The 24216-nt window shown below is 38.1% G+C and overlaps 1 protein-coding gene across 1 annotated transcript in view; it reads right to left on the bottom strand.

The window, feature by feature from the left end:
- ABCC4 (ATP binding cassette subfamily C member 4 (PEL blood group)) overlaps positions 1 to 24216 on the bottom strand; it is a 140002-nt gene that overhangs the window by 90451 nt on the left and 25335 nt on the right. Inside the window, exons 8-18 of the mRNA XM_079306819.1 lie at positions 21856 to 22105; positions 20129 to 20233; positions 15892 to 15981; positions 15337 to 15528; positions 13727 to 13821; positions 13539 to 13625; positions 7230 to 7326; positions 5883 to 6101; positions 3997 to 4137; positions 2600 to 2637; positions 2191 to 2291 (exon numbers count right to left, since the gene is read on the bottom strand). Coding sequence (XP_079162945.1) covers positions 2191 to 2291; positions 2600 to 2637; positions 3997 to 4137; positions 5883 to 6101; positions 7230 to 7326; positions 13539 to 13625; positions 13727 to 13821; positions 15337 to 15528; positions 15892 to 15981; positions 20129 to 20233; positions 21856 to 22105 — 1415 coding nt within the window. The remainder of the gene's footprint in view (positions 1 to 2190; positions 2292 to 2599; positions 2638 to 3996; positions 4138 to 5882; positions 6102 to 7229; positions 7327 to 13538; positions 13626 to 13726; positions 13822 to 15336; positions 15529 to 15891; positions 15982 to 20128; positions 20234 to 21855; positions 22106 to 24216) is intronic.

Below are 24216 nucleotides of genomic sequence, written 5' to 3'. Positions count from 1 at the left end.
CCTTATTTATCAGGGCTTCCAAGCTCCACAAGATCAGCTTCTGAAAATCAGCATAGCTACCCCTCAGGTCTTGAGAACACGCTGAAGTTAGATCCCAACTATCAGCCAAAAACCTTGCCTATTCTAAGGTTAAAATCTTACACAATTAAGGAACAGCTATTCTAACAGTGGGAAAGAGGGAGGTTTTAAATTATGTGACGTGGTTAAGCTACCCTGCTTCCTTCTGTATCCTCCCAAGGAGTAAGAAAATCATCACTATTTCATTTGTCTGCTTGCAGTTTATTGCTCACATTCTGTGAAGTGCTGTTTTTATGAAAAAAGATGGTGGCAGGGACGAGAGTTTGTTTGCATTGTCCCAGCTGCTGTACTCCAGGCCAGGTAGGAGAAGACAATTTTTCCAAGAGTAGCTGCATAAACCTGACAGGAAAGTTGTGTCATGCAAAAAGGGAGCAGGAGAGGTATGAAGCAGGAGGCTGTGGCACAGCCCATTCCTAACAGCAGCCTGTGGGAATGACATGAGGAAAAGGTCCACATCCTGGGAAACCCACACTTCTGCACAACTTCACTCAGGACTGGAAGCAGCTGGAAGCTGCTGGTATGACCCTCCCAGAACAAAACACCTGAACAGACTAATGGCTGGAGAGAAGGAGAAACAAGACATGGTTCCAAGTCCTTCACCTGATCCGTCTCTGCTTTCCCTGTTCACAAGCTCAGAACACCTCAGTGCAAGAGAGACAAGGGCCCTCTGTATGTTTGCCTTATAGAAGAATTGGGGAGTTGGTACCTCAGTTCTGAACAACAATGTTCCCCATTAACAGCAATTTTACTCTCCAAAATTCTTGTTTCACAGAAGCAATGAGGACTAAGAAGGAACTACAGCAGTGGGTTTTTTTTTTGTTTTTTTCAAACATTGAGAAACAGAAATAAAAATGTTAAATGGTTTTATACTGTTTAAAAGATATTACAGAAAAAGGTAAGTTGGATTATTATGTATTTAATTTAAAATGTGCTACCTTTTCATAACTTTGTCAACTTCATCTAAAATTTTGTGTAGATAAGTCAATGCGGTCAGTTCAACCATTGCAAATATCTCACTAAGTCATCTAAACACTTCAATATGAAGGTAGCTTTTGTTGTTCTGCTGTCTACAGCAAAATATTCCTTGAAGGATAAAATTTTCACTAATGTGGTTTAGGCTACCTGGTCAGAGAAAGTGTAATTTCCCATATTTAATCATACTGTGCAGTCCACTGAAACGGTTCATGAAATAAGACATTACACAGAGAAAATAAGAGCCAAGTTTATCTGGGTCAAAAATTGTTGCTTTCCAGGCCAAATACAATGTTTTCTGTCAGCCACTTAGATCGTGTGGATTCCAGGAAACAAACTAAACAGAAAATCCTGCACCTATTCTCTCACCCATGGAGATGTTTCTGAATGCATTCAATGCATATTCTTCTGGCATTCCACCTGTTTTCTCACACCAATCATTTACATCTCCATGAAGAAATTACCATGCCATACAAAACCATATATCACTAGGAGTGTTAAATAGCAGAATCTGAGAGAATGCACATGATTTTTCTGTGGCAATTTTTACTACATCTCAGAGCAGTTTTTCAAGATGTTTGGATGCCTGAATGGAAGGATCAACGCCCTTTTCTGAATATTCAGAAGCATAATGCTGCCTATTGAAATATATTGAAATGTTTCTTCACAACCTGCTTTGCATACCCATCTAGGATGCCTTTTAAAAACTTGTTCTTTTGCTATGGCACTTCAGAAGAAATGTAGCTATGCCAAGTTTTAGAACAGTACAGAACAAAGATCCATTTCTAATCCTTCTTGCCATCCATCTAATGACTGAAGATTTAGCTCAATGACTTACTAATATATAGACAATAACCACAACCTTAATGTGACTGACTTTTCAAATACTCAATTCCTGATTCACTCTCCAAAATCCAGGCAAAGCAATTAAAGACTGCATTCGATCTATTTCTTTTGTCAGATTTATTTTATATTATTTATTACAATCTATTTAATCAGAAAGAAGGATCCAGGCTTCTAATCTGTTAACTAGTAACTGCTAGAAATCACATTTTTCCACACATTGCTTTGCACCTCTCAGAACTCTCTTTCAGGTAATAAATAGTTCTTAGACACAAACACACGAGCATGTGCAATTACCTGCATAAATTCCCAAATAAAAGTTAAGGTCTAGATGTTCATTCTTGTATGTTCCATTATTTGCATTTGTTGGGAGATTCAACTCTTCTTCATGATTTGCCCTGTGGAAACACACACAGAAGATAACCATCATCAAATAAGTGTGTTCAGCTGTTTCTAGATTCAATTCTGTTGAAATTTTTTACTTCAAAAGATCTCATGTATCAATGCTGTCATGCATCACACATGAATAGATGCAATTAAGTCTATACTTAGCATAAAGTTTAATTTTTCCCCCCCCCCACAAAAGATGTGGAAATCAGAGGAAGATCTGAACTATCCTAGAGCAGGTTCCATTCTCTTTCAGTTAAACAAACAGCACTCAACTGAAAAGGCAGAAACAACTAGCCAGTTATTATTATCAACTTACCAGTAAGAAAGCCACCAATCCTGGAGCACATAGGCCACCTTGAGCAAAAGAGGCAAATATAAAAATCATCTTACAAAATTAAAAATAAAAAAATATAAAAATATAAAATTGAATTTCCTTGCTATTCTTTCAAGCTCTCTGGGAAAACATCACATATTCAGAAAAGTATGCCATCCAGTCTTTCAAGACTGGCAGCAATTTGCCAAGCACATTAGAAAGTGCTCTACAAAGAAAGAAGTTACCTTAAATTACCTTACATGTTAGCAAACTAAAGGAAAGCAATACACTTTAGCAAACAAAATACAGTAGCTCTTCCTAACATATGCTAATTGAACATTAAAGAACTCATTTTCTCAGTTCCTAAATTTGCTACAAGAGATATTCCAAAATGCTTTTTGATTAACAAACTTTCTGATGTTACCAGTCCAGAAATTTGTGTTTACAGGAGATAATTACCAGAAACAGGGTTGAAGGAGGATGAGAGAGGAGAGGGAGGGAAAACCTCCTTCTGCCACCTTCCTTCTGTGACAAGAGGTGACCACAAACATGTAACAGGGTTATTATCTCAAAATACACTTCTGTTCATGTGAATTTGAAGTTGTGGGCAGTCTACTACAGAGATCTGATCTCACTTAGCTATTCCAACAGACTCAATTCAAGGACAAGCAAGAAGACGTTAAAATACACAGACTATTTTTTTACAGCCAAGAAAAGTCATTTACATGAAATGCATTTCAACTTTCTCAGCAAGAAACAGAGAAAAGGGCAATAAGGCATCTTCACTCAGCTCCCTCAGCTCACCATTGCTTTCAGTAAGTTTGTAAATAACTTTCCTTTTTTAAAAAATCATTTTACAGACCTGCTACAGTCTGCATCACATGAAACACCTGCCTACTCTCTTTCTCACTTTCTCATTCTGCTAAACAGTGACCCTCCATCTAATCTTTTCACATAATCTGCACTTACCAACAGGTGAGCTGCTCTTTGAACACTTCTGTCAGACTCTGTCCTCCCACACCCAGTAAATCTTTTTATCCTCCACAACTGGAAACATTCTGGCTGTTTAGGTTTGTCAAACACCGCTTTTATACATCTTATGAATTTCTTCTCTTTCTCAACAAAGTACATTGGCTTGTAATTTTTGTGTCACATTGTCATCAAAATGATTACTTTAGTGAGGTATTAAAATTGTTGAAATAAGGTTCAGTGAAAGACCTTACCAAAAACTCCATGCTGATCTTGGGTACACTACAAAATTATTACAGAACACCCAAACATTTTACATGAAACATGACAGCAACAAGTATGCACTATATAAAAAAGAAAAGAGAAGTGGGGGGGAACCTCACAAACCCAAAATACATTCAATATTAAATTTGTGTCTTCCAAAAACTTACCTGTGCCAAAATATTAAATACCAGGAGTATAAAAATCACAAAGTAGTTTGCTCCTGCATTGAAGTATTTTCTGTAAAGTTTGAAGTTTATTTTTCCTTCATTGCGACTCTCCTCTGGCACTGCAGCCAGTGCATTTTCACCCTGAAAGAAAAAGCCCACAGAATAAGCCCCATCAACCTTGCAGTTACAGACTAAGCCACTTGAAAGTCATGGTTCAGAATTAGCAAACAATTAAACAAGGAGATAAAGTGATTATGCATATAAAAACTTTAAATATTGAACTATAGTTATGACAAAAAAATTAGTTTTAGTGTATTAATACTGAAAAATCTACTCTGCAAAGCAACACTTTAAGAATTTTATTTGCATTGCATCACCAAATATAACACAGCATCATATATAGCCAGAAATATTTACTCTGACCATAATCCAGATTTTCTTATATACTACCTTCACTCATAACAGCTCCAGAAATTAAGGCCTTTACTTGGGGAAGGTTCTGTTTTCATAACAGAACATAAAGTTCTAATCATCTCCTTGTAAATACCAACAAAGCATTAACATTTACTTGTTAATAAGGAAAACAAGTAAAATGACAAATGGGAAGTCATACTAAGAAAACAATGGATGGGGGACATTGAAAAACAGAGAAGGAAAAATTATACAGGCATAAAGGAAAAAACTATACAAATTAATTTTTTTTTTTTAATTTTGACAGTATATACAATATAAAAACTAGTATCAGTTCAGCGATTTTGTTGCCACAAGACATTCATGTATAAGAGCAGTGGAATCAAGAGACCTGGCAGATGTGAAGAGAAATACAACCTACTCATCCATAAAAGGCGAGAAGCCTATCTTGGCTTTTTGTTTCTCCAGCCATCCCACCTTCCCACTTCTCCCCATCCCCATCCAAAAGCCTTAATGCTGCAAAGAAGTTTGGCACACCTCCACAAATTTAAGACTGGAGTTGCTATTGGGGGATTAATAATGTAAGTTTACTGCTTTGGAGTATAAGATCATTCCTCAAAAAGTCCACAGTTTGTGGTTTTTTTCTTTTTATTAATCTCACTGCTTTTCATCACAGAGAAGAAACAGAAATAATATATACCCACAGTATAAAGGCAACAATCACCAGGGACGTATAGGGATTGCCTGTTCCGTGGATGCAGTCAGTGCTAGCACAGCCCAGCAGGGTTACAGGGAGCCTGCACTGTTTGATGTGAATGCAAACACACAGCAGAAAGCAACCTCTGGTACAGAAACTTTAGGGCTGCTTTTGCAGTGGGCAGGCCAAGAGACAAGGAGGCACCTGGAAGTTACACTGGCACCATACAAATCCTCCTGTTTCCACCAACAAAAGGGCTGGAGAGAGCAAGGCAGTGGTGTCCCAGGATTACCCCCACAGGGCCAGCTCAAGATCATGTGGGTATATTTATGGGTATGTTAATGCCAGCCATGCAAAGACAGACTTTGCATAAAGCCACAGCTTCTATATGCACTTCCCAAAGCTCAGCATTTCAGGGAAAGTGTTCATTTCAGTTCAATACTGCACAAACACAGTGAAACCACCCAGTACTGTGGGGCTGGTCCTTTAAAGCACTGCTGTCAGAGGACTAAAAGAAGCACAGTGTGGTGTCTCTGGACACATGCAAGGAATGCTGCTAGCAGCCAGCAGAGCTGATGCTGAACTCACAGACTGGCTCTGCTGGGTTTGAACAGCACCAGGCTGAGCTGTGAGCTGCCAGCCAAGCACAGCCGGGCAGGTCCTCCACAGGCGAGCTCTCACCCGATAATGCAATCAGTAATCCCTGAAATCCCAATGCTGCAGGGGAAGCCCATATTAAAATTTAAGTTAAAACCACTTCTATGTTCTGAGCACTCACAGGTGGTTGTTCCACAGCTCCATCTTTCTGTGAGTGGATAGACGAATCCTGGGACAAGACAGAGGACTCCGAGAAGGTTCGGTTCCGGGCAGACTTCAGATTGGGGGTTCCTGGAACTGACTGCTGCTCTACCACCTCCTCATCTTTTTTCAAAAGGGAAGCAAAGTCGATGCCAGATCTCAGGAACTCTGCATAGGTACCTTTCCCCACCATTTTACCCTACAAGCAATATAAAGTTTTAGTACCTTCGTTATACACTTTCATAAAGGACAATTTTTCTTACCTGTCCTTGCTGCCTCTGGGGTTCTGCAGTTGCTGGGCACGCATCCCACTGCAGCAATTGAGCAAAAGCCTCTATAAACTCCTCAGTTAGAGGAGCAGAAACAAGCTCTTTAGGCTCTGGCCAGTCATCCTGTAGCAGCTAACAGGGCCAACAAACAAACAGGATGAGAACAGCCCCAGTTACAGCCAGGGGAGATTCAGCTCCCTGGTGAAGCTGTGGGAGACAGCCGAACCATGTAGCTTTAGGACAACCTGTTAAACCACGTACACAACCATCACTCTTTTTATATTGCTGCACCCCAGGGGCAAACACCATTTTCTGATCCTCACAGAGCCTTACAAGGAGCAACACTGACAATGTCCAGGTTTCTTTCAGCTCTACCACACATTCCTCAAGAGCTACTGTAACTTTTAAAGCAATCTGAATGGAAGGGAAAAGAGGGACAGTGTCCTTTTTTGCACCATCTCGATACATCAAAAGTAATTTCAAACATTTCACCACCCAGCCTTAAAAACAAGCAAGGATAAAAGCCCCAACTGCAGTCCTTGCATTTCCCCTCTGCCTCTGAGCGTCTGGTACAACAAAGATGTGAAGGAACCAGCTGTACTGAAGTACATGATGTACAGCATGCTCATTCTCAAAGGCATCTGAGACTACTTCCCAGCCTTAATTTAAAAATGGATTTGTTGCAAAATTAACACAGTCCTTAATTCACACAGAAGTGTAAGAAACAAGAACAAAAGCAAAACATTTAACAGTCTCACAGTATATTAAATTTGAAGCAAGAGAAGGCTAAAACTTTATTTCAAAACCAGACAAAATGTTTGAAGAAATAAGTATTATTAATTCAATATTATTTATATGAATGATAAAACTCAGAAGCAGATTTTTTCAGGGAATGTATTCCAAGAAAAATCAACTTATTAATAACTGCAAAACTTAAAAAACCATATGCAGTCATAAGTAGACAGAAAATATATTTACAAACCTGACTCTTTTTTTTTCCTTTCTTAGGTTAAAAAGGATAATTACAAAGTATAAGTATAAACATTGAAATCACTTACATCTTTTAAAATTAGAATCTGATTTGCAGCACGGAGATATTGCAACTGATGAGTGACCAAAACAGAAATCTTCTGATGTAAGGCCTCACAAATACATCTGCAAAGAGATGGAAAGACTCATTAAAATTAAATATCCTAAAATATTTTCATTATTTCTGGAAAACTTCTTCTATTCAATTACTCAGCTTTTAAAATAAGAACCAGACCATGCTTACTAAATTTACAAAAACTACATAAAACCTTAACATGTTCCTTATTTAATTTTTTAAGCTTTCAAGGTAGGGAAAAGAAATATAGTTATTTCTGGTCTGGAAAAAAAAGAGGAGACAATAAAACATTTCATTAAAATTGTCTTAAACATTCCTGTAACAAATGTACACGTCATAAGCTGAATTGCAAATAGAGTATTTTTTTAAAAATTATACTATAGGAAAAAAGAAGGGCAAGATACTGTGGAAAATTGGGAAAATACAGTCAGTAAAATTAACTTCTTTGAGAGAAGCTTTCAGACCAGCTGTAACACCAAGCCACAGAGACTTCTGGAGAGTTAAATGGTACTACTGATTTAACAAACAAAAAACCCAAAACATTCCAAAATAATCCATAAGTGATTATTTTTCCAACTGGTCCACTAAGGCTTAGATTCATCATCCATCTACTTTTAGAAGTACTGCTCTGAAGAACAACAACCAGGTGAAAAGCCCAGCTCTAAGTGACTTAGGATCTGATAGTGTCTCCCTTTCTCACTGATGATACAGAGAACCCAGGGAAAGCCTTCTCAGCAAGGGATGAAACTGGTCCAAGAGTTCAGACACTGCTGGAGCACTGCCACAACCTTTTTACCTGCCTTTCAAAACCCAACATAGTTCACCTTCCCTGGGATTGTCCAACACTCTCAAGAGGCACACTTTGTTAGACTGTGAGCACACTTGATGCATGACAACAGGAAAAACTGTTGTACAAACTCCAATCACCACTGTCACATTTATTATTATTGTTTATTATTAAATATTAAATACGTAAGTGCACACACATGCACACAGTCACAAGAGATCCAGACAGAGAACACCCAAAGGCTCACCAGCCTTTCCTGAGTACAAGAAATAGTGAGATGAAGGGACTGTGAAAGATGCATCCTCTTCCCCAGTTAAGAATCAATGTAAATGTAAAAATGTTCCTGGCAGAAGTTAAATGGGCTCTTCTCCATATTTAAGCTAAACAGAAATTTCAACATCCTTGAAAATATGTTCCAGGGACAAACTACCATCTTCATTGCAAAATTGTTCTCTGAAATTCAAGTTTACATTCTTTGGTGCAATTTCAATCCATTACATCCCTAAGGGCCCCTACACCAGTTTGTTCCTGTGTACAAAGTCCCTTCATACTTGAAGGTCCTTGTCCTCCAGACATGAAAGGAAAACAAATAAAAGTAATAAAGAAGTCTCCCGATTAGACTTTTCTTTTAAGTTGCAGATAGGTTTCTTTCTTTTTTTGCCTCCCTGTCCCAGACACCTGAATGTTCCTGACCACCTATACTGGAGTATGAAGCTGGTCTATACATTTTTTGAAGGGCACTATTGAAACACTATTTCAGCTGAGACCTTACATGCACAAAACATAACAGGAGCATCATTTTATTTGTACTGCCACATACAGTGCTGGTCATAAATCCCAGGGTGCCTCTTCCTGAACAAGAGGATGACATTGCTGAGTCATACTGGGTTTGTGATCTACCACACTCTACACCTCCTTTTCCACATAATTACCACACTACTGATCCCTGCTCATTGTATGGTCATGGACCCAACACTCTGCACTTTTTCCTGCTGCATTCACTTACTAATTCACATCCCATAGCCAAAACATCACAAATACCTGTCCATTTCCAGAACTGCCTTTAGCATTGCCTGGATTTTTATCACCTGAAAATGTACCACCAATGACCTTCATGCATCATCAGAAATACCAGAATTAGGACAGACCTCTCCAGAAATTACACCCTTCCAATTCAACAAAAATAAGCAACGAACATTTTAAGTTAACAAACTCAAGTAACAAGACATTATAATCTATTTGAAAAGTCCACTGCACTTTGCTTAACTGCTACACAATTAAAAAATAATTAGCTTGAGCTTTGATAGTGCAGAGCATGAAGCAGGAGACACTGAGAAGGGCCCTACAACAACTCAGTGCTCCCCTGTGCAAAGGCAGAGTCTCTGCACTTCGTGCATACAAATCCTCATTTGTTCTTCCCTATCAGGTCTGCTTTGCTTTGAGACAAGTTTTTCTTCAATCTTTTTTAAGTTTTTATCTCCAAGAACCAGCTTTCTTTCACCTCGGCAAAATGCGTGTTCTTTAATGATTCTTCTTTCTTCCTTACCATTCTTTCTCCCTCTTCCTTCTGGAAGTTCACATGCAAGTTTAACTTCACTCTAGTTAGTACTTATATTAATTTCAATGAAAATAACCACTGAAATTAAATTAAAGCACATGCAGAAGTGCTCACAGGCATAAAGACTTTGTTATATGCATTTACTTCCTATATTTGTTTTCCTCTCCCATCCGTTTAGATTTAAATAGTTTAGGGAGAACAATCCCCCAGTTAGTTTACAAAAAGTTTACAAAATTAAAAAAAAAAATTGTGCTAGGCTTCCAGAAACAAGGAACTCACACACCCTATACATTCTACTCTGCTGTCTCTTTTTCTGCTCTGCTATTTCTGATTCTATGCCTACCTTGATAATCATTTATCTCCATCTCATGGCAAGTCCCAGTCTGTAAAGTAAGTATGACTGGTCCACAAAATCCAGTGACCTGTTCCAGGCACCAGGTAGCACTGGATGGCTGGAGAAAGTATACAAACAGAGACAGATGCTTCCTCTGGCACACATTCCCAGCTTCCAGGGTCCATATTATTAAGAACTTTTTGAGCCAGAGATCTTAGTGTTCAAATTGATTTTTGTGAACCTTTTCTATGTGAATTCTGCCTTAAAGGAATGATGTGCACACCACTCACAAGAACCATCTCAACTTTACATCTGATTTTAAAAGACTCCTAAACTGTCCTGCAACTCTGTCTACTCTCACAATCACAGAGGAGAAAGAGAAAGAAATCAGGCTGATCATCAGCTGGGACTGCTACACAGCTCCTGTCACTGGAAAAGACACACAGGAAGGAACAATACCTAGAGAAAGGCAATGCCCCAATGAAATACAAACCTGACTCTTACAATCATGACTTTTGAGTTAATGCTGCCAGTGGGACACAATTTAATTTCTATCTAAAGGTGATCTGAAACCATATAATCCTGACAATATGCAGATAAACAGGGAGAGTAAGAAATTCCTTGGGATCCAAGTCCAATTTAATGTTTTTCTTAGAAATCCTAGTCTGCTCCAAACTTCACCATACAAAGAAATGTGCTACTGGATCCGTGGTGGCTGTCCTTCATTCTGAAACTAGAGGTCTCAAAATATGAGATTTCTTAAAAGTTAATTAAAAGCTATTTTTATTTAAATAAATATAAAATAAAGGCATCTTTTCATATCCACATACAAATATGTAAAAAGCATATAACTATACTGGCAACCCCCCACTGGAAAAAGGCTGAAGCATGCCTTTCAAGAGAACTCACAGAAAAAAAGGCAACAAGTAACACAAAAATAGGAAATCTTCAGTTTATACCTTCCTAGGTCTCAAGGAACCAGGATAGAGGAATTTAATGAAAAACTGGCTTTATCTACTCCATCATCCACAGAAAAACTTGCCTGTATTACAAAGAAATTCTTAAGAGCCACAGTCTCTCATTAATAATATCATGGTCTGTTTTCCCACTGGAGCTGTGCTACTTGCATTCTTTCTCATTTGAAAAGTATTTATATATTTTAAACTGCTTACTGCAGTAGCTGAATAAAACACAGAAAAGCAGCAAATGCAATGAACCAGCCATCCACATGCCATAGCTTTGGGGAATTACTAGGAATATACCTGTCTTTGATGTAAACACATAGACTACACACTTGTAAAAAAAATCAAAAAACTTTAACATAAATTTACAAGGAAAAAAAAAGAGCCAGTGAACTGAACAATATCCACTTCAGATTCTCATTAAAAAATCCCCTGTTTCTTCCATCTCCTCTATTGTTTTAAGCCTCGTGGTTTGGACTCCTGGGGGGGCAGCCTGCATGAAGTGGTGTTTTGGACATTCCTCAGCACCATGTTCTAAGAAATCATTCTTGCCCAAGTGCCCTCTTCTTCTCCACATTTCTAGCATTATTCAGGAAGCACTAAAGTGCATGCCTTGTCCTGTTTTTTCAAAGCAACTTACTGAACTTAACACTCTCCCCACTATCCCCAGTACCTTTACAGACTCCACAAAGGCCTCAGAAGACAACTCCCATTTGTAAAAAAACCCTCCCTTAAAATCTTGTGCAGGGAGGCATTGTTCAGTTTTCCTTCCCACTACTACTCCACCCAGTCCATTTTCTAAAAAATGCTTTCATTCTACTTCTTTGTGTTTTGCTCAATCTGATCTGGAGTTGTGGAGAAAAAAATGAAAGTGCAAAAACAACCCCAGCTACTTGTCTGAGTTTCAAATTCTCTGAGATAACCTCCTTATTCCTCCTCATCTTCACACACTTATCAGCAAAACACATGCTGTGCTCTAGCAATGGCTTCTATCTCCTTTGTGGCTCTGCACATGCAAAAATCCACACTTCCAGGCTTGCAGTAGAATGTAGATGCTGCCAGTGTCACAGCTCACATGAAAAGCAGAGTAAGCTGAAGAGGCAGCCTGACCTCCTTCACAAGGCACCACAGTACTTTCTTGTCTTCTTCTTCATGAAGAGACCTTAAGACTTCAGGGAGAGACAGGTTAACAGCTCAGGTGGGTGCACTTTCAGAGCTCAGGCACTGATACAGTCAGATGCTGGAGCTGCACAGAGATCTTGTGCAGAAATAGAAAAGCAGCAGCTGAAGCCTAGAAAACTTCAACAGGCATTAAAGGAATTTGATAGCATACACGAGCCACAGAGGTGATGAACTCCATCTATCAGTCGTAGCAGCTGAAAAATGAACCTGAAGCCTATGCATCATAAAACTCTTACTCCATACCAGCTGACAGAAACAAACAATGGCCTTCTGAAGGCATCATTAAAATAAAGCAAAATATTAATGGGGTTTCAGAGGGTCCAGATTTGAAACTGCAACAGGATGCGCAATTTTCAAATTTAGATACTAAAAGCATCCCTGTATGGGGAAAAAAGAACATGCATGCCACTGCTACTTAGTGCACTTTCTATGACCATTTTTGCAAGATTTCTGCAAGTTTTTATGATTATCTAGGGGTGGACAGGAGAGAACAATAGTGTAACCAAACTGATTCATGTATTTGGAGAATGGAATTCAAAGGGTGCAAGTATGCTAAACAAAACACATTTATTAAAGGCTTCAACCAAAGACCACTGAATTCAATCCACAGAAGCTCTTCCTTGTAGTAAAATCTGGATTATGCCTTTTAATATAGACAGTTGCAAGCTGTGAAGAAGTAACTAACAGGGACTAACCAAATTATTCTGATACTTACTTATATGCCTTAGATACAGAGAAGAAACTGGCATGGAGAAGAAACTCACTGAAAGGGAACCTGACTTTTAATGACCACTCTCCAGTTTCTTTGGAAATGGGGGAATGTCCAGTATCCCTTTCTTATATAGTAAACCTGTACATTCTCTTTCCCTCTATTTCTGCTCTCTACAGTCTACTCTGCAGGCCACATGCACTGTTTCATCTACCCAAGAGAAATTTCAAGACCCAAAATGAAAAATTATTCAAAAATTAATGACAGTTCTGTCCTCCACTTTAGCCAGTTGAATTAAGTGTTCATTACTAGAAAGTAAAGCTGCAGCAAACTAAGAAGTGATTTAAAATCCCACCCCATTTTATTCTTCACTCAGTACTAATATTCATAAACTCCATTATTCATAAACCCCAATACTCATGCATGAAACTCAACATTTTCATTAAGAAAATGGCATATATTCACTTAAGAATATTTTTATTTATAATATCTTCAAAACAGATTTTTACAGGGCTTTTAAAAAATAAAGAACAATATCAACAAAACACAGAGAGGAAGAAAAAAATACTGTATCCTCCAAACACATAAAACAGGGGAAAAACAAATCAGAAGGTGAATGTATTAAATTTTGTGAAGAAATCCATCTCCCCAGAAATGCTTTCTCAAGTTTTTTGATAAGGAATTACAGTATAACAGTTGCATTTTAAATTTAAATAAAACAGTAACATACTTTTCAAATAAATGTCTTCCAACTTCAGCATCTACTGCACTCAGTGGATCATCCAAAAGATAGATGTCTGCATCCTGATACACGGCTCTAAAAGGTTAAAAGAAATGTCAGTATCACAAAATCTTACATTAGTTTACTCACTGGAGTCTGAGAATTTATAAATTTTAGAAACAGCAAAAAGCACTAGCCTGGCCAGATTTACACGGGCCTTCTGTCCCCCACTCAGAGTAGCTCCACGATCTCCTATTACTGTTAGGTCACCATTTGCCAATAATTCCAAGTCCTGGGAACAGGAAAGAACAAATAATTTATTGTTTTTAAATCATTTTAACTTCAAAGACTGAAAAAGCTGTTTCCATGTAACATTTCTTATTTGAAAAGTATTAACATAACACATTAAAATACAAGGTTTCATACTAAATGTAGTATCTGCAGTTACTTTATGACTCCATGCTTTCAGCAAAAGGTAATTCATAAAGCAGAAAAAAATAGATGAGATCTTAAAGTTCACTTTTTCTACAGCTGTGCCAGAGAAAAGTAAACTACTGTCCTTAGTCTTACAAGGAATATTTATTGGTGATTCAGAAAATCAAATAAAATGCTAAAAAGTCTAACAGTAAATTTATCAGTTTTTATTAGAACAAAATTAACTGTCACAAAAAAATAAAAACTGAATACTAAATATTATCAATAAATTATCTTGCCAATATCCCTAAAAATATTACATTGTTTTTATTCTTACTGCAATGTACTCAGGAAAAGTAACTACAACATTCATCACACAGACTTGGTTAATTTGAGACTTCAGGACTGTGAATAAGACAAGAAATTTATACAATATTACATGTCATATTACTGTACTTTCTCTTCAGGCAATACAGAAGCTTTACATTAAGCTACACAACATGTTCTGAAAGCTTATTCACAGCTTTTATACAACACATACATTTGCAAGGAAACTATGAAAGCAAATCTACAATCAATATGAAGTGGGGACTTTTTAAATGCAGTTTGCTGTCTTTTAAAGTCATTAAAGCCTTTAGTTTACACAGCAGCATGACTGAATATCAGCAGGAGATACCAAAACTCTATCTGACAAGTGTAAAAATCTTGCAAAAAACACTCATTACAGTAACCATCTGCTTTTCACCTGTGCCACTGCTGACAGAAATATCATAACATGCTGCACAAAACCTTTTCAGCTGCCAAGCAAAATGTCTGTTTCTTGACAAATCTGACTTAATCCTCTTCCATATCTCATATCACAAACTCCTTTGCACACAAACCTTTCAAATATATTTTTTCATAAAACTACTTGGGTTCAGCATATTCTCCAGTACACAGCCCTAAGGTTCTTTTGATAGCTGTTGGCAAAGCATAATACACAGCAAACACAACATTTATTTCAAAGGAAAGCATATAGGATATTTACAAAATGAAAGGCACAAAGAGTGCTAGCTTGATCACTTGTTTTCTGCCTCTTAATGCATTTGCACACACCCCAATCACAGTATGTGTCAAAAAATGCAATTATGAAACTAAATAATAGGGAACAGCTTTTCCCAAATTTGTGAGTGCTTCACACATACTATACCTCCCCCTAGTGGGAATTAGAAGAGGGTGCCTTACACAAGGGTGGCAAAAATAATCACAAACTTCTGATAAGCAAAGGACTTATTTCACATGCTGCTTATAACAATCAATTCCATCTACACTGCAGCATGTACCACAGGTCTGAAAGGACACTAAAAAGAAAATAACCAGAATGGAAAGAAAATACAAAAAGAGCAAGCCTTACCTTTTTAAGAGCACAGACTTTTAAAACATTTTCGTATTTTTCTTTCTCATATTCCTTGTCAAACAGTATATTACTTCTTACAGTGCCAGAAAATACCCAAGGCTGCTGAGAAACATAGGCAATTCTTCCAGTAACATTTATCAAACCTTTGTCTTTAGGCAGTTCACCAAGCACGGCACTTAAGAGTGAAGACTGGAAAAGATTTTTATAAAAATAAAGTAAAACTGTAAAAGTTTGGTTGCATTAAAGACATCACAGAGATTAAGAAATGTTTACTGGCACAATGGCCCACTTCACCTTGTGTCTCAAACTACTGCTAACACTAGAAAAGCACCAGTACCCTTTTCATGCAGTCTTGAAGCAACACACAAAATACTGTTTAGCTCCACATCACCTCCTCCCCACGCAGAACAACACTGTCCTATCTTGAATGCCAGCATCCTGATGTGGAATGTGTGATTATATACATAAGGGAACTGTCTATTTTCAGGTTTCTAGTTTTTACATTTAATAGACTAAAAAGCCTCATGAAATGGTGTAAATATTAAGACTTACTTTTCCAGCTCCTACAGGACCAATCACAGCCAGTAACTCTCCTCGTCTGACAGTAAATGAAATATTTTGAAGTGCTGGGGTTTCTAAACTCTGGGGATTAGAGAAAAGAGGATTTCTCAGTAATTAAATATAAAACATCAAAATAAATATTGAGAAACAGAAAACAATGTGCATACATGACTATAAACCACCACTCCATAAGCCCACCATATTTTCAGGCATATGGTTTTTGCTCTTTCAGTAATTCGCAAACATTTTTGAAAGACCCTCATCCTTCACCATGAACATGCAACACAGCTAGAACAGCACTCAAGGAATAAGGAGGCCAAAGGCAGCAGAAGCAGGGCTTCTTCAGAGCCTGCATGTCTGGGTGGCAGCCTTGGAAACATGAGCCCTGTGCTGGCCACCACACCAGCATTCCCAGCCCCAGCACAACACACTCAGAGCCTCAGGAAAGACAGGGCTGTGCTTGCTAGTCAAGCCCCTACTCAAAGTAAAACCATAAAAATGTTGTTTGATTTTACACAACTTCACCTTGTATACTGGATATCCATTTTTACCACCCTGGGAATGTCTGTTTAATATTCCTTTCCAGTACACCTATGGCCTTTACGTTATAGATGAGTTTATTTCCCAACCCAATTCATTGATTTAATAATTTAAGCTTATTTCCCAATGTTTTCCACCTCTTCTATCAAGGCTGGAAAAATGCCTACTTCTGGTAAGAAAGGATGCTCATGCCTTTAACAGCTATGCTGAATAGCAATTTATAAGGACCTGGTGCAGCTCCCACTCATTAAAGCAAAACACCTTTGTAATAGACTCTGCCTTTACATGCATCTTTGCCTGCACTAAGAATGACTGACACTGAAATGCAAGCAGTAAAATATATGCATTAAAACCTCCCCCAAACAAGAACTTCGATTAAAGGACCAAACAAAAACCCAGCCTTAAGCTCCAGAAACAGAAGAGCTAGGTTAAGAATACCTTAAAATCTCCAGCCACCTTTTGAAGTTCAAGTGGCTGAAAAGACCAGCACCCTAACTCCACACAAAAGATGACACAAGACAAAAAAGTTCTGGGACTGCAAAAGGAGCAAGTCTGAAATTAATTTCCAATTATTTGGGGTGAAGCAGAAATCCAGTATCCATGCACATCTGTGATGGCTGGGATAGCACACACGTGGCAGGAGAAATCCCTGGCAGGCAGCTCCAATGCAGGGCTCCCGTGAGTTCAGCTGTGAGAAGCCAAACTGGGGCTCTTGTGCAGCTCTGCTAAACCACTTCCACTGACACACTGAATTCCCACAAGGTGGCACCAACGGGACTTTTATCCTTTTCCCTGCACAACCCCACCACCAGCCTCAGCCAGCATCTCAACTCCAAGCTGATTCCTCTGTCCAGAGCACACAGATCACCTAGTGCTAAGGTCAGGAGACCTCTACAAATTTATGGCAGCCAAAGATTTTCTTCTATTATATAGACTTTGTAGGAAGAGAAAAAAAATCTCTTACTAAATCAATGTCTATATGGAAAAAATAAATAAGTTTTCAGACAGGCCCTTCTTCAGACCTCTTGAGGATGTCCTTCTGTATTAACAGAAGTGCAAAGACATTTCCACCCACATAAAAAAATTTTAGAAATGTAACATAAAAGCCAAAAGCATCACAGAAAGAATTTTTAAAAGTTTTTAAACTATTACTAGCACACTATACATTAAAGCAGTACTGGAAGTTATCAGAGAGCTTACACAAATGCAGAAACTCAAGTAAACAGCACAGCCACACGCACCTAAGGGGCACAACATTTTTGCAAAATAGCATTCCTTATAATTAAAGATAATTTGTCCTGAATACATCACACCTATCTTTAGGCACTAAAGTGAGGGACTTAAATTAGAGCACAGACTCCAATACTGCAGCTAAGTTCAGCTGACAGCTCATTATCACAAACATCCCAGCTCCCCTGTGCCCTGTCAACTTGCTGTGTCTCCAACTTTCCTCTTTCTGCCTAACCTTGCAGGCGTTGCTCATGAGACTCAGCTATCAGAAAACAAATCTCATTAAGTGATTCATATTCTATTGCTTTATTCCTCTGAACTGCTCCACCACAAGGTCATACAAACCAGTGTTAACAACCAGCACAAGGGAGGCAACAGAGAGAGAATGCAAGGACAAGAGGACACAAGAACAATCCCTTACGGGCAGCAACTCCTTAGGTGAGCTTGGGCAGACCTGACACATCCTACAGACAAGAAAAATGAAACAGTTCTGCCCACCAAAGGGATACAGAGATCATATACTTTATAGAAGTACTATATTACTTAGGCTTCTCATGTAAGGACTAAAATCACAAGGGATAAATTTGGACTCTGCTCAAATGCTGAGATTTTAAAACTAAAGTTGCTCAGCTGAGCAAGACTGACTGTTCTGTAAATTCAAGGAACATTAGTAAAAAGCTGGACTGAACAATCCCTAGCTCCATGCTGGTATCAGACTAGCCTGTGGTACTCAAGATAATACTTGCCTAAGTAAAACAAGAGTGTGACCAGGAATTAACTGGTTTTGTTTATCTTTTGAGAAATTCTAACATACTATGTTAGGCTGTTTTCCTAAAAGGGTAGCTAATAATCTCTTTTTTACTTCAAGTGATTTTGGATTCATGGGTTGCTTCTTGGTTGTTTTTTTTAGTATCAGTTTTGGCAAACAATCTCTAAAAAATAAAAAAAAATTATCATCCAATGTAGAGTGTCTGTACAGACAGCCAAAATGTCTTAAGAAACCTAGTCAGGGCAGCAAGCTAAGCCTGCTACTGGACAAAGGATAACATATTTATATTACTCCTTTCATAACTCATCTCTACCAGAACTTATCACTTTTTTCAGTGAGCAAGTCTATCAAATTGTTTTGCATCATTTTGATAGTAATACAATAGAAACTTTCTGAGCAGATCTTAACAGTTCTGAGAGAACAGTTTTTCTCCCATGCACACTGTAATTAAATATCAAAATGAAAGTTACATTAACAGTTTTGTGGATGGCTTGTTGAGTTTTGGGGTTTTTTTTAACTGAAAGGAAACCAGTAATTCCAGTCATGCTACCCTGCTTTAGGCAATATAAACAACTCATAAAAAAAAAAAAAAAGTGTTTTATGGGCACTTTATGCAACCATTTCCTATAAATTGTTAATGGTGGTACCAAAGTCAGTTTGAGAAGAAAACAAAGATTAAGCAACACACTGCATTTTGCATTAGAATGTATTCACAATCAAGTCTTTCATATCAATTAATTTTTAAAAACTTGGTCAATGCCTCAGATATACTGATGCCACAGAGAAGTCTGAGAAAGTAAAGCAGAATAAACCAGCAATTTTCTTTTGCAGCTGAGTAGCTGCAAGAATGTAGATCCTCACATACATTTCCACACCTAATCTTCTTATGGACACAGCACAGGTAGGGGAACAAGGTTTAGAAGGGGAAATAGGTGAGGTCTTATTTGCATTATATTTATATGCAAAAATCATTTTTAGAGCTTCCAGCACTTGTAGTGGAGACTGAAGTCTCTCTTGTGTGAGGACACTAGTAGGTTGCAATAGCACCAACAATTCATCATGAATTGCTGCTTACCACAGCAATTAAAAGTTTTAAAACAGAAACAGTCAACCTTTGCCTTTCTTACATAAGAAAGATATGTAATAAATTCATCACATGTTTAATGTCCCTTTTTCTAGCCATTTTGGTGAGTTTGATGCATTTTAAGCAGAAAAAACGTGCAGCTTAACAGTCTCAAAATACAGAGCATCAAATATGTGCTGACTCTCTCTAAAGCCTTCAAATCTGTTGTGAGAAGTATAATATTGTACAGGTTCTAGACTAATGGACTGATCAAGCATTCAGTTCACAGATATAAATCCCAGACAATAAGGCCCATCTTGCTGTGATGTCTGTCCTTAATTCCAATTTAAGTACCTCAGCCACAATACAGTGCTGCTTAATAAAAAGAGGGCTTTCCCCCAAGAAATGCAAAGTTTTCATTTAGTATAGTATTAAGAAAGAGCTCCTTTTAAGATGCACTTGATAATATTTTCAGTACTATTGGACAGAGTTAGCTTAACATACTGAAAGGATTCTCCAACACAAAGGATGGAATACAAAATATCAGCACACTATACATACACACACTGCATTTTAGACTTCAAACGCTGGCAGCACCAATATACTTAACATGTAAGTAAATTTACCTTATCCCAGTAGCAAGTCAAATCCTGAACATGAAGAATGATATTTTCATTACTGCCATGCAGTTGTGGCTTGAAGTGGGAGACCTCATCAAGCATGAGAAAGTTCTGCAATGAAAGAAGAGGATATTGCCTAGTGAGACTGAGAATGGGAAAGGAACTCAAACACATTTTTTGAAAGCAGGATTCAGAGCATTAATTATGGGGCTGGAAAAAATAACCACAAATTGGTCAGAGAATTACATTTCCAAAGCAATGCACAACTACAACAGTGTACCTCTAACTAGCTAGCTCTCCCTCTCAAAACACCTCCAACAGTACAGATTTAATAGGAGAGGACTCTAACAATTGCCTGCTCAATAAAGAATTTCTAAAAGAAATAGATCTTAGGAACCTGTCTTGTCTTTTCCTTGAATCACTAACAATTTTTAAAATTGTTTACCTCCCTCCTTCCCTGCAGAAGAGGTGAAACCTTCACTGCAACACCTTCTTATTCAACTGCTTTGATGGCAAAGGCTTATGATCTTTCATTGGAAGAATAATGAGGACACAGTAAGCAGCTGTCCACTGTCTATATTAAAGCATTTTTCCAATGACCAACAGAAGACAGAACATTCTCTGAATATTTCCTCATTTAAAGTCCAGGACCTTAACAATAAAAAAAAAATCTGCTTCCATCTGCGTAACTGGCTCATTGCACTTTCACTACTGCACTTCTATTCTATATTACATCCCAGTCAGCAAACTTTTCCTTCAATATGCATAGGTATGCACTTTGTAGCATAGCCACACTTCTACCACCCCTTGCTTGATGCTACATTATAAACAGCCCAAACATATTCAGAAAGGAAAGAGGCTATTTCCACAGAAAACTTTCAAGGATAACAGCTACCACAGTTTTACAACAAAACTCAAAACATTCTTTTAACCTTTGACTCATGGAGTCTAAGGACCTTACACAGGCAGCAGCAAGCAGTATTTTGGGAAGAGAAGAAACACCTTGATTGTAGAATCCCAGACTGCAAGTACTTAGCTCAGAGTTTTAGTGTAAGAGTTAGTGTAAAAGTAGCTTAGCAGATGTGAGATAGCTGCTGAAGACTTACAGAAAGCAATAATTAAGAGGAAGCAGGAGGATGTCAGGAGCCATGGGAGGGCAGGGAGATTACTGCTAGGTTTTTACTGCCACAGAGGTATTGCTCAGACTCCAGGGCATTATTACAGAGTGCAGTGAGAGCCAAGCATCTTAACAAGTTGTCCATGGTGTACAACACACTCTTGTTCTGTCAGCACCAGACTTCAGCACTACCAATGCTCGTTCTTACTGAATTTGAGTCCTCACTCCAGCACTGAAAGCAGCCACAAGACAGAAGCTGGGGCTCACACCTGTCCTCCATGGATGACAGGGTACTGCAGTGTGAAATATGAATCCTACAGCTCCCATCTGCCTGCTTTTTTCTTCAAATCCCAATGCCAGCCTGCTGATCTGTACACACATTCCTCTTACTTCAGGAATGTCTTTGCCCTGCACACTCCTCTCCTACATCTCAGCCTACCCTACAGAGTAGGTATGCTTTTGCACCTGCACAGGCAGCAACACGGTCCATTTCCAAAACAGGTTATTTCACTACAAATCCCAAACTGCAAAACCATACCAGGGCTGCATTTGCCAGTGATGTTACAAGAAAGGGAGGGTAAGGGAAGGAATGCACCCCCCCAGTCAGTAACGCTACTTTGATGCGCCGGATGCTGATCAGCGACTCGGACACTCTCTCCACGGCCGAGGGGAAGAACAGGGTCACTGTGAGTCTCACTGCTCCGTACAGGGACACTGCCACAAACACCCTGCTGGCAGAGATAGCATTGCCAAGCAGCACATATGCCAGGAAAGTCATGAACACTGTTATTTTGCTTGCCACAAAGAACGAGGCCAAGTTCAGTCCTCGAAGGTAGGAGCTTTTCATGATCATGGCAATCTCCTTCCTAAAAGTGCAAAACATAAACAAATCACATCAATTACTGCTACCTTCAACAGTAGGACGAGGGAAATCCCCTCTCAGGATTTTACTTTCATATCCTTTCTCCTCCCCTTGCACTACTCCAACTAATATGCAAACAACTGTGAAAAAGATATGTTATACAGTAAATAACAAAATAAAAACCAAACAAACAAAAAACCCAAACCAATATACACACACACAAAAAACCAACCCAAAACAAACAAAAAAAACCCCAGAATTTAAGAGGCTTAGAAATTCAGAGGAGAAATTAATTATATTTAATATATTAATACCCATAGAAAACAATTATTTTTCAGAGCCAGAAAACTAACATACTATTTTTTTTCTTCTCTAGTCAAACTAGTATTTGAATTCAGATTCTAATCTGCTTCAAATATTTTTGGGCTGCATGCAATAGCAAAGAGGAAAAAAAACCTATATAAAGACCAAACACCCACAAACTCCTTATCCTTCCAATATGAAAATCCAATAGAGTTCAGTCACAAAACTCGTGACAAGACCACCACATCCTCTGCAGTCAAAAAAATGGCAATTTCCAGAAGATCAAGAGTTTGCCCGTGGCCCAAGCATCTGCTATTATTCAGCTGCTTCTCCTCAAGCTATATCACAGGATTTAAAGTATTTCCTTTCATCCAGTCTAAATCCTTCCCAATTTGGACCCTGCTCCTGGCTCTTTTTGCTCTAGGAATTCTGGTTCATAAATTAAGGAAATACTGATTTGTGAGGCCAATTGTTCTGCCAGTCATTGCCCAAGCTAAACAGTGATTGAAGTATTGCACAGACATATAAGTCTCCCTCCAGCAACAGAAACGCTGCTGATGCATTTGTTCTCAATTTCCACTTCAGTTAAATTGCAGTTTTCCTTTCTAAATGACTCAACAAGTCCAATCCTCAAAATGCTACTGCACTATCATCTACTACAATGTGGATGCTATCAGGCTTACCTCCTTACTAATATAATCATTTTTCTTTATCAAGAGCCACAACAACTTATTCCTTCCCCAAATATTCTACTTTTTGTCTACTTAATGCTATCAAATATAAAATCCCAGAAAAAATCCTAATTTCTCTTTCCACGTATTCTGGCAATTCTTAGTGAAAATTTTAATAATTTTGATCACCTTCCACTTACAACTATATATTAAGATTAGAAACTCAAGTTGTGATTATACAATTTGAAGTAAATTAAGTAATGACTTAATGAAGAAAAGGATGCAGGATGCACTACTGGAAAACTTGTTAAGCAACTTTCCCACCATACTTGCCAAATTGGCTGAACTGACAGACTTTTTAAAGAGTTTCAAAGACTTATTTTTTCAGCTTAAGGGTTCACACTCTCTGATCTCCTCTGGAGTACAGAGAAGGAACATCTGTATGTAAACTATTTCAATTGGGTCTAATTCAATTACTTCTACAACCCTGGATGAAACTCTTTTCCCACCCTTTAATAATCCTTAATAATCCTCTCATTATCTGTGGAAAATCAGCAAGTTTTTGTGCTACTCTCCATAAATATTAGATAAATTACAGCCTACCTGCAGGCTGCATATAATATATTACACTGTCTTGAAGCACAAACTTACACAAATGGAAATTAATATGGACAGACACAAGAAAATAAAAAGCAATAGAGGAGTTCAGATGCCATCTTAGACACTGACAAGGGCCAATGTGGAAATACTGGACAATAAAGTACCTGGATAAATTTAAGACTTTTAATTACTATTTTCCACAACACAGTTCAAGAAAGGAAAGAGGGCTCAAAATGTGTTCTGGAAGATCTTTCTTTCCAACATTAAAAAGCAAGCCTGTAATCCTAATGAGGTGTTGAATTTGGAAATCTAAAATTTAGTGATGTGAATACACCCTCTGAGGAAGCTTTCAATAAAGAAATATCCTCTCTGGCTCCATGCAAGACAGTAAAGCTCCCATCAGCCATGAACATTCAATCAGTACAGGATTCTATAATCCAACAGAGGAAACAATTATTTGCATGCGAAGAAACATCTCAGGGAACATTTGCAAGTCTGCAAGTCTGCACATGGATGCAAAACAAAAAAAAAGTTCCTTTCA

The sequence above is a fragment of the Erithacus rubecula genome (assembly GCF_903797595.1).
Source record: "Erithacus rubecula genome assembly, chromosome: 1".
NCBI classification, from domain to species: Eukaryota; Metazoa; Chordata; class Aves; order Passeriformes; family Muscicapidae; genus Erithacus; species Erithacus rubecula.
The sequence above is the reverse complement of the archived record's forward strand: the minus strand, read 5'-3'. Positions and strand labels throughout refer to the sequence as shown.